The 12,173-nt window shown below is 38.5% G+C and overlaps 1 protein-coding gene across 1 annotated transcript in view; it reads right to left on the minus strand.

Annotated features, from left to right (window-relative positions):
* The window catches only part of ABCB5 (ATP binding cassette subfamily B member 5), a 127,461-nt gene that overhangs the window by 28,861 nt on the left and 86,427 nt on the right, over positions 1 to 12,173 (minus strand). Inside the window, exon 20 of the mRNA XM_007981925.3 lies at positions 1,453 to 1,656. Coding sequence (XP_007980116.2) covers positions 1,453 to 1,656 — 204 coding nt within the window. The remainder of the gene's footprint in view (positions 1 to 1,452; positions 1,657 to 12,173) is intronic.

A 12,173-nucleotide genomic window follows, 5' to 3' on the forward strand; every position in this document is an offset into this window, starting at 1 on the left:
GAAACAGTATCAGGAGAGGAACACCTTTTTCTTTCTTTTTTTTTTTTTTTTTTTTTTTTTTTTTTGAGACGGAGCCGTGCTCTGTCACCCAGGTTGGAGTGCAGTGGTGCAATCTCGGCTCATTGCAACCTCCTCCTCCTGGGTTCAAGTGATTCTCCTGCCTCAGCCTCCCAAGTAGCTGGGATTACAGGCAGGTGCCACCATGCCAGGCTAACAGTAGAGACGGGGTTTCATTATGTTGGCCAGGCTGGTTTCAAACTCCTGGCCTCAAGAGATCCGCCCGTCTCGGCTCCCAAAGTTCTGGGATTACGGGTGTGAGGACCATCTTGAAGACCTGGATGTAGAGTTAATAGAAGACTCCTTGTTTACAATGATTCAGCTGCTAAAGGGTTGTCATGAAAAACAAATTTTGGACCTCTACCAAGATGAAAGCCAAGAAGAGTAAGATAGAAGTCCAACAATAAATAAATAAATAAGACAAGAAATAAAGAAAGAAAAGGAAAAGAACTGCCTACCACCCAAGACTATCCAAGCACAGGCAGCCTGGGAAAGGAATGTACTGCCTGCCACTGGAGGAATAGGTGGTAGGAGATGGCGATGGACATTTGACAGGGATGTTGTGCAAGGGACTCCTACTTCAGGTTAATGGTTGGGTCAGATGATGTCTCTTTCAATTCTTAGGTGTTATGATACCACAATAATGTTTCCCTCAGTCTCCAATATAATATTCATATGAATATGGTTGATCCTAAGAAGCTTAAATACCTGTATGTCTTGGTATTTTTCAAATGATTAAATAAATTGTTCATTTATTGGTCCTGTCTCTAAAGCCTTGTTTTATATGTTATCAATATCGGTGCATTGCCTTGCATTCAGTAACTGCTGAATTGCCTGTTTGTTTTGAAAAATAAAATATTCAGAAAAATTGCTCAAGAAAATTTGATTATTCAATGACCGGAAAATGGGGAATGATGATGTTGGAAAACTTCCCCAGTAATAATGGCTGACATTAGTAAGTGCTGACTGTCTTCCAGACACTATTCTAAGTATTTTGCATAGAATAACATTGTGTTTTATGCAATATTCACAAAAACTTGTAAGTGAATACTCTTATTATTCCCACTTTGCAGATGAGAAACCTGAAGTCTACAAAGGGTTGACATAACTTGCTCATATCACATATTCATTAGGATAGAATCTGGATTCTAACTCAGCTAATTAGACTCCAGAGCCTGTGCTCTAAATCATGTACCCTATTGCTATAACATATCTACCTTCTATCCTAAATTGGTCTGTATGCATTTCTCTGTGAATACATATCACTTTACAGATCCCTAAGAGATGAAGTTAATAGATCATAAAGATGGTTAACATATCATATAGTTAACATATCATAAAGTTCTGACTCTTTCTCTTTAAATGTTACGATGGTGGTAACAGTCTTCATTTTACCTTTCCAGCATGCTTAAGTTCTTGCTTATCTTTGTTGGCAAATCCAGTCATTGCTGCAGTTTCAATCATTCCTGTCACGGCAAGTATTGGAGCAATACTCAGAATCAGGAGTGTCATCTCCCATCCATATAGAAAAGAAATGATAACTGAAAGTCCCATGTTAGTTGCATTTTGTGTCAAGACGCCAATCCTGGAACCTGTTGCCTATAATCAGATATATTTTGGGGGAAAAAACTCAATTAACTTTACTTTTACAAGGGTTCCTATTATAGTTCCTGGCAAAACAAGGTAGACTTTTTTAAAAGAGAATTTATACTTAAATTTATACCTTGAATTTATACTGTGAGATTAAATAAGATACATATTTTTATTTATTTACTTAGGGAGTCCCACTCTGTCACCCAGGCTGGAGTGCAGGGGCGCAATCGCGGCTTACTGCAACCTCTGACTCCCGGGTTCCAGTGATTCTCTTGCCTCAGCCTCAGGAGCAGCTGGGACCCGCCACCAAGCCCGGCTAATATTTTTGTATTTTTAGTAGAGATGGGGTTTCGCCATGTTGGCCGGGCTGGTCTCAAACTCCTGACCTCAGGTGATCCGCCTGCCTAAAAATGCCCTAAACTAAGGAAATATACTTTATTTTCATGTCTTGATGTCCAATATTGAGATGTCCAAATGAACTGGACTTTAGTTTAGGGGAACACCATAGAAGACTGTATAGAAGCATGATAGGAACAGACAATCTGAAATCAAATACCACCTCCTTAAAGGGAGACTTGCATGTTGCTCTGAGACCTCTCCTTAAATAGTTTAGCAGGATTTTACAGCCCAGTGCAAGTTGAGTGTGTTGAAAGCTGAAGTTACAGAATTTCCTTTGTCTTCTCAGTGATAGATACATACCCACACTCTTCTTGTTTCCTTACACCCAAACACCCAGCAATAATAAAACAACTTACTTGTGCATACACATAGATACCTATACCCTGACACCTCTTCAACACTAACTTACAGATAAGTTCTTGGTAATAAAGCTGATGTTTGAAAAATGACAGAATCATAGTTACTATTACAGAAAACTAAGAGTCTATCTTTAGTTAAGCATTTTTTTACTATCTCTTATTTATAAAGTTGTAATCACATTTGCTAGGAACTTTCTAGAAAATCAATATTTTAATAAATAATAGCATTAAAGTACCAGTTTTACATACATGCATAACCAATATGTACTTAAAATTTAAGTATTTGAAAAAGATAGCTTGAGTTATGCATATAAATTCTTTTAGAAGGTTTTACATATTCTATTTCATGGAGAGTAAAAAGGGAAAAATGCTATACTTTAGCTTAGGTATTCACTGCAATAGAATCTAACTCACCTTAAAAAATGTTCTAAAGTGAATTATTAACTTCTATTTGAATGGAAACAATTTGCATTATGAACTGTAAAAATGAGATTTTTGTATATTTTTTGTACATTTACCTTTCACACAAATTATCTCTTTCTATTGGTGAAGATAGTATAATCATGCATGGAATAACTCATGCCGTCTGACTCAGTGCTCTTGGGAGCATGAAGCTTTGTGTTGGAGAGGCAAGAGTTGCTATGGAAAGGAAACCAACATGGACAGGAAACAGTAGGGCAGAAGGGAAGACACACTAAAAGCAGGCCAAAATAGGATAAAGGCCCAACTTCAGGCACTAAATAAGCACTTTACCATCTTATTTAATCTCATAACAATGCAAAGAGATGGATACTATCACTAGTACTGTACAATAGATGAGGAAACAAAAGTAGTAAGACAAAATAACAGCCATATGCTTGTAACCAGAGGATAAAAAACTCTTTGTTCCCTGAATCACTTGGGATTAAGTGGCTGACCTGATACTCTATCATTTCTGCATACTTAGAGATGGTGTTTCATAAACAAGAACATTCTCTCTCTTATCCAAAATACCATGATCAAAATCAGGAAATTACATAACTATCATTTAATGCTTAGACTTCCTTCAAGTTTTATTAATTGTCTCAATAATGCATTTTATAGTGAAAGGATATCTACATTGGAATCACATTTCATTTAGGTGTCACACCTCTTTAGTCTCCTTTAGTATGGAATAGTTCTTCATTCTTAACTTGATGTTCATGACATTGACTTTTTTGAAGGTCGCAAGCCAGGTATCTGGCAGAATATTTCTCAGTTTTAGCTTATCTGATATTTCCTCACAATTAGATTCAAATCATGTGTCTTTGGTAAGAATCTTAGAGAAGTAACGCTGTGTTCTTCTCATTGCATCCTATCAAGTGGCATGCAATTTTGATTGGTCCTATTCCAGGCACTGTGTACTTGTATAATTAATTAAGATGGTTTCTTCCAGGCTTCTCCACTATGAAGTTGTTCTTTCTCCCTTTGTAATTAATAAATGTTTTGAGGCACTTTGAAGCTATGTCAAAATCCAATTTCTCATCAAACTTTTGATTTATTTATTGCAGTATGAACTAATGACTTTTAAATTTCTTCAGTGGTTTGTAACCTGTTACTATAATCATTTATTTTGACTCAGATTATCCCACGTGTGGCCAGTGGAAGTCCCATCAAGTTGGCTTTGTCCTTTGACATATCCCTATCAGTTTTGGAATATGTCCTTACTTTCTGACACAAAATGATTTTCCAGTTTCATCTGGTACTGTCTCTGCTCTACTTCTGGAATTAGTCATTTCTCCAAAGATCCCTAGGTTCTTTTAGTGGATAATTTTATTTAGCAGTCAAGATATGGTGCTAGTTGTACTCATTATTACTGGAATGTCAGTGGCCAAACTAAAGAATGTGTTTGTGTGTATTGATAGATACATGCACACATTTACCTCTATATTTGTTTCTCTATATTTCTTGAAACTCATGAGTCATATCAATACCTCCAATTCCAAGTCAACATTGTAAGTTTATTTCCAGTTTTCTCCTTTTCCATATTTATTATCCCTCTCTTCACAAGGGAGAGAACTGGCTCCCATTGTCTTTAATAGATTGATTTATGTGATTAATCTCTCTGTGGGTAACACATCTGCTTTCATGTTTCCTGCCTTTTCCCTGCATGGACACCCTCCTCATCCTGCTCTGGCTCTGCTTCCCTGCACTGGGCTGCCACCACACTGGGTGTCATAATATCAGGGCTGCAAACCCCAGCCCTACCCCTTCCCCTAAACTGACGGAAGGCCAGCACTCTTAGCCACTCTATCATGGTAGTGATGAGTTGAATGATTAAGGATATTCATTAAAGTGTGTACTTTGGATAAGATTTCTCTGATCCCATTTTTGCACATTATAAATTGGTTTCACTCAGTAAAGATCTAAGAGGCAATATCAAGAGAGAAAAGGAGTTGGAAACATCATAGTATGAGGTAAAATAAATTTTTAAAATAATTTCAAATATGTAGAATTATTTTTATAATTTTTATAAGAACTACACATCTTATGGATCATCTTTCAGTGGGATGTATGATACTTAAGCAATAAGCTGAAACATTAAGTTCTTTAGTGCTAGGATTAAAAAATGAGGGCCCCTGTTTAACTGGAAAGACAGGTAGAATCGACCACACTTTGAATTATATTTTTTTGTTCTGATCATGAAAACAGGATCATTAGAAAAAGTTTAGATAAAGTTAAAATCTACATGCTTCTAGACATAAATACTTATACACATTCAGATTCGGTTTATTATCTGCAGGCAGTTTTATATTCTTATTTAATCCTTGTACATTATACTGCAATCATTAAATATTCTCCAAAAATATTTGGGTTGCCTTCAATTTTTCATTATTAAAAATAAAGATGTAATGAACATCTTTACAAAAAATCTTTGTTCCTTTAAAAATGGCCTGCTGTTAAATTTCTAACTGGAATTACACCTTAAAAGGTGTAATTCTCCCAACTTGAAGGGACTTCCATTGGCTACATCTGGGATAATTTGAGTCAAAATAAATGATTGTAGTAACAGGTTATAAACCACTGAAGAAATTTCAAAAGGTGTATATACTCTTAAATTCTTGATGGGTATTGCCAAATTGCTTCCCTAAAAGATTACATCAATTTTCACCAAACTATCAAAAAATTGGCATTTTCATTAAAAAATAACAGTAACAAATCCTCCCTCCCTCCAGGGCTCTGCCTAATTCCGAAAATCTTTGTGGTTTCAGTTTCAGGCCTGTATCTGGATATGACTGAAACATTTTCCAATTTCTCACTAAAATATCTAAGAAAAGTTCAAAAACCTAAAAACACACAACAGCAAACACTCAAAAAATTATGAAATACTGAAAACTAAGATGGACAGATAGCCTGGTTAAGTGTTTAAGGGTATGATACACTAACTCTATGGGCTGGGAGGCCGAGGCTGGCGGATCATGGGGTCAGGAGATTGAGACCACCCTGGCGAACACGGTGAAACCCCGTCTCTACTAAAAATACAGAAACATTAGCCGGGTGTGGTGGCGGGCGCCTGTAGTCCCAGCTACTCCGAGGCTGAGGCAGGAGAATAGCGTGAGCCCGGGGGGCGGAGCTTGCAGTGAGCAGAGATGGCGCTACTGCACACCAGCCTGGGTGACAGAGCGAGACTCCGTCTCAAAAAAGAAAAGAAAAAAGAAAAAAAAGAACCATGGGCCTAAATGGGGATTCCATTTGGCACATAATGCTGACTTACACTTCATCCCCTGGAAGTTTAAGGATAAAAGAGATAAATGGTGATGTATGTTATAGACTAAATTGTGTCCCCCCGCCCCCGCCGCCATTTATATGTTTAGGTTTAACCTTCAGTTCCTCAGACTGTTACTGTATTTGGGCCGGGCGCGGTGGCTCAGGCCTGTAACCCCAGCACTTTGGAAGGTGGAGGCGGGTGGGTCACGAGGTCAGGAGATCAAGACCATCCTAGCTAACACGGTGAAACCCGTTTCTACTAAAAAATATACAAAAAATTTAGCCAGGCGTGGTGGCCGACGCCTGTAGTCCCAGCTACTCGGGAGATTGAGGCAGAAGAATGGCGTGAGCCCGGGAGGTGGAGCTTGCAGTGAGCCAAGATCGTGCTACTGCACTCCAGCCTGGGCAACACAGCCAGACTCCATCTCAAAAAAAAAAAAAAAAAAAAAAAGGAATGTTACTGTATTTGGAGATAAGGTAACTATAAATAAATAAATTATAGATACGGGAGTAATTAAGTTAAAGTGAAGTATTTAAGGTGGGCTCTAATCTAACCTGATTGGTACTCTTATAAGAAGAGGAAATTTGAGCTAGGCATTGTGGCTCGCCCCTGTAATCTCAGCACTTTGGGAGGTGGAGGCGGGCAGATCATGAGGTCAGGAGTTTGAGACCAGCCTGATCAACATGGTGAAACCCCGTCTCTACTAAAAATACAAAAATTAGCTGTATTTGTAACAGGCTGTAGGCATGGTGGTGCGCGCCTGTAATCCCAGCTACTCAGGACACTGAGGCAAGAGAATCGCTTGAACCCAGAGGCGGAGGTTGCAGTGAGCCAAGATCATGCCACTGCACTCCAGCCTGGGAGACAGAGCGAAAGTCTGTCTCAAAAAAAAAAAAAAAAAAAAAAGGTATTCTGGACACAGCAGACATTGCACACAGAGAGAAGGTCATGTGAGGATGCAGACAGAAGACAGCCAACTACAAGTCAAGGCCCTCTGAGTGAAACCCAATCATGCCGACATCTTGCTCTTGGGCTTCTAGTTTCCAGAACTGTAAGGAAATGAATGTCTGTTGTTGCAGCCCCCTAGTCTGTGGTCCTTTGTTATGAAAGCCCTAGCTGACTAATACACTGTCATTGCTCCTCTGCCTCCCACCCCCACCGTAAGTTTCAGAGTCATATGGACTAGACAATGGGTGAGATGCTGTGGACCTTAAGTTCTTGGCGTTGTTGGAGGCCTTCTATGTCTTTCCATAAATACTAAATGCTCCTGGTGCGGGGTCATCTCAAGCTCCAGGTAGGAGGACCAGTCTGGAGTGTGGCGTTCAGTTCAGGGACGTGCTCCTAAGCCTGGGCCTTGTCGGTAGATGTGTGGCCATCTAAGCCTTGGGACTGGAGGAGATCGCTGGTGAATTGAATAGATGGCAAAAGGAGTTTCCCTGAGGCGCGCTGGGGTTCACCACTCTTTAGAATTCCCAAAGAAAAGCTGTATTTGTAATAGGCTGTAGGGTTCAGGCTTCACCCACTTTGCTTTTCCGAATGAGCCCCTAGATGGTCCAGTTTCTCTTCTAGGGAAATGACAAGGCTCCTGTTTTCAAATTTTGTTGCTTTTCCTTACCGTAAAGCTGACCTTAAGAATAACTTTTCCTCTTTTCCAGGCCCATTCCTCTCCCTACTATGGTCTTTTGAATTGAATACATGTCTCCACAATTCATCTTTAGTGTTTATTAATGCATATAAGTGTATCCATGAAAACCATAGGGTAATGCTTTTGTGTTTATCCCTTAAAATGTCCATCCACTAAAGTACTGTGTTTAAAATCAGGGGTACAATAAAGAAATATTGGTCTTTGCCCTTGGTTACTGGAAAGTGCTCCTAAAAAAATACTAAATGCTCCTATAGCTACATAAAATTTATATATATTGTGATGTGCAATCATTGGAGCTATTTTTTAAAACTATAATTATGTTTTGTTGAGAATAAGGTATTCATTGCTCTTTAAATATAAAATTTGTTTTATCTAAATATTACCAAGAATTATTGTCATCAATTACTTGATAGGGGGTTATATTTTGTAGGCCTTGATACATGTATTAATTTCCACTTGGTAGCTTCTTTTAATATTTTGAAGGCAATGATTTTTAATTTTTTGGATTTCAATTCTTGGCACAGTACCTATATTGTCAAAAGGATAAATCATATCCACTGGGGCATTATTCTTTTCTGTTTGGATATTTCCTATTAGGTAACCATAATATAGTTCCTGATTCCTCATTACCGTCTGTTGTTTGTGTTCTATTAACTTTAAATATTATAGCTCACTTGGGTGCGGTGGCTCATGCCTGTAATCTCAGCACTTTGGGAGGCCGAGGTGGGAGGATCACCTGAGGTCAGGAGTTTGATACCAGCCTGACCAACATGGTGAAACCCCATCTCTACTAAAAATACAAAATTAGCCGGGCGTGGTGGTGGGCGCCTGTAGTCCCAGCTACTTGAGAGGCTGAGGCAGGAGAATCGCTTGAACCCGGGAGGTGGAGGTTGCAGTGAGACGAGATAGTGCCACTGCACTCCAGCCTGGGTGGCAGAGTGAGACTCTGTCTCAAAAAAAAAAAAAAAAAAAAAAAAAGTTACAGCTCTAGGCTGGGCGGTGGCTCATACCTATAATCCCAGCACTTTGGGAGGCCCAGGTGGGAGGTTCACTTGAGCCCGGGAGCTCAAGACCAGCCTGGGCAACCAAGCAAGACTCTGTCTCTACATAAAAATGAAAAAATTAGCCAGGCACAGTGGTGTGCACTTGTAGTTCCAGCTACTTGGGAGGCTGAGGCGGTAGCATGCCTTCAGCCCAAGAGTTCGAGGTTGCAGTGAGCTAGGATCATGCCACTGCACTCTAGCTTGGGTGACAGAGTGAGACCCTGTTTCTCACACACACACACACACACACACACAAGCATACACACACGCACACACACTTAAACCATGCATTCCAGCTCTAGACATTAAAGTAAAAGGAAATAGAGTAAGGAGTAGAGGCCGTGCACAGCGGCTCACACCTGTAATCCTAGCACTTTGGGAGGCTGAGGCAGGTGGATCACCTGAGGTCAGGAGTTCAAAACCAGCCTGGGCAACATGGTGAAACTCCATCTATACGAAAAATAAAAAAAAATTAACTGGGCGTGATGGCAGGTGCCTGTAATCCAGCAACTTAAGAGGCTGAGGCAGGAGAACTGCCTGAATCCGGGAGGTGGAGGTTGCAGTGAGCTGAAATCATGCCACTGCACTCCAGCTTGGGCAACAGAATGAGACTCTGTCTCAAAATAAATAAATAAAAGGAGTAGACAATAAGAAAAGTAAAGACAAAAAGCTTGCTGAGCATTGTAGTTTTCATGCATAAACTCGAGTAGTGTATTAGGGAAAGAAGTAGAAATATTTTACAGAGCCACACTATACAAATATTTGTCACTTACAGTTTGTCTAAGGACTATACACACCAACCTAATTTCTAAAAATATCCAAGAGTGAACTTGACAGATTTTTGATGAGACAGCGTTCTCTATTTGAGTTTTTTGTTTGGGACACAAGAACTTTCTACGAAGTGGCTTGTTCTTGCATATCTTTGCTTGCTTAATAAACTTGGATTTTCCATTCTTGTGTTAATCTGCTTCTGGAAAATAGAATTATATCCTTTCTATAGTTCATTTTAGTTTAAATTACCACAAACTTATTGAAATGTTCAGTCAGTGCAGCCGAGAACAAACCACAAACCCTGCTTTTTGGTGGTGGTGGCACAATGAGAAAGATCTGAATATATTTCTTCTGTTCCAAGAAGAATAAACAGAAAATAAGAGACTCTTGGCCTTGAGAACTACTACAAGGACTGAAGGAAAATGGAATGTGGTCTTAAAGACCCAGAAAAATAGTGTACCTCTGGAAAGAATTTAAAACTGGAATCAGAAGAAATTTAATTAAACTTCTTAGATTCTTTAGCAAGAAGCACAAAAATACAGTTTTTTTGAAATTAAGAACAAAATGTTTTGTTTAAGTAATTCTTCAGATAACAATTATTTATGGAGTGTCTACTATGTCTTAGGTACTATGCTAGATGTGGGGAATATCACTTTGATAAGAAAATTATAAAAGGAAGGAAACTCAGTGTGGAATTATAGAAATAAGAATTCCATATGGTAGAATTTCTACTTCTGGCCAAGACGGAGTAACAAGGATTTATCCTCTCATCTAAAACCAAACAAAAAATAGACTTAATACATGAACCAGTGTTTTTCAAGACACTGAGCATAAGGCAACCAAGGGCAGAGGTGGCAAACAAAGAAGATGACCCCTGTGGTTGCTCTGGCTTACTCCCTTGGAAGAGTTTCCAGGTGGCAGTGCAAAGAGCCCAACAGACTCTGAGTTGAGTAGACAAAGCTGAGAATCTCAGGAATCTAAGTCAGCTAGAGTTTGCAGCAAAGAATACTAGAGAAGAGAGAGAGTCACAGAATGAGAAATCTAGATATCTGCAGAGGGTCCTTCTTGAGTATTCAGCTGAACAGTGCATACATGTCAGGACTGGGATTAGTGCCTGGTAACAGCAGCCAGACTGGAAAACCTTCTGAGTCACAGGGCATTAGGTAGAGTATGTGGAAAGGTTTTGCCTTTGTAGTAGGCTCCAGTCCTGCTTGACAAACCTTAAAACCAAGACCCAGAAAGATCAAACTATTTTCAGGTAACTTAACTGTATCCCACAACAAAACCTAAGAATATTTATAGAAATATAAAAATATCCAGCACCAAAAATTTTAAATTCACAGTGTTTAGCATATAGTCAGAAATTGACAGGGGGCTGGGCATGGTGGCTAACACCTGTAATCCCAGCACTTTGGGAGGCTAAGGTGGGAGGATCGCTTGAACTCAGGAGTTCAAGACCAGCCTGGACAACAAAGTGAGACCCTGTCTCTATAAAAATAAAAAAATTAGCTGAGTGTGGTGCCATGTATCTCTCATTCTAGCCGCATGGAAAGCTGAGGCAGGAGGATTGCTTGAGCCTGCTCCCAAGTCAAGGCTACAGTGAACTGTGTTCATGCCACTGCACTTGAGCCTGGGTGACAGAAAGAGATCCTGTCTGGAAAAAAAAAAAAAAAAATTCCCAGGTATGCAAAGTAGCAAAATAAGACCTATGATAAGGATAAAAATGAATCCATGGACACCAACCCAGAATTGACAAAATGTTAGATATGCCACATGATCTCACTTATATATATAATTTAAAAAAGCCAAACTCATACAGACAGAGAGTAAAATCATGGTTTCTAGGAGGTGGGGATTCAGGGGGTTGAGAAGATGTTGGTAAAACGATACACAATTTCAATTAGGAGGAATAAGTTTAAGAGATCTATTGTGTATCATGGTAACTATAATTAATAATAATAGATTGTAAACTTGAAAATTACCAAGAAAATAGATTTTAAGTATTCTCACCACATAAAAAATAAGTATGTGAAATAATGCATATGTTAAATAGCTTAATTTATCCATTTCATAATGACTACATATATAAAACATCATTTTTATACCCTAAATATATAAAACTTTTACTTATCAATTTAAAAAGCTACTACCAATATATATATTACATATTAGAGTAGTTAAGAGATAAGGAAGATATAAAAAAGATCCATATTAAAATTCTAAAAATAAAAAATATAATGTCTGAGATGAAAAATATATATGATAGGATCAATAGAAGATTAAATATTGAAGAAGAAAAGATCATTGGTTTTGAAGACATAGCAATAGAAACTATTCAAAATAAATGCAGAAAAAAAATGAAGCAAGCATTGGTGAGCTGTGGTAAAACTTCAGGCAGCCTAATATATGTAGAATTAGAGTCCTTGAAGGAGAGGTGAGACTAGAAAGACAGAAAAAAATACTTGAATAAATAATGGTCAATATATTTTTTAAATTTGGTGAAAACTATATGCCCATAAATCTAAGAATTTAAGTGAACTTCAAGCATAAGAAATAAGTAGGAATCTATATCAAAACCT

This window comes from Chlorocebus sabaeus, chromosome 21, assembly GCF_047675955.1.
Source record: "Chlorocebus sabaeus isolate Y175 chromosome 21, mChlSab1.0.hap1, whole genome shotgun sequence".
NCBI lineage: Eukaryota > Metazoa > Chordata > Mammalia > Primates > Cercopithecidae > Chlorocebus > Chlorocebus sabaeus.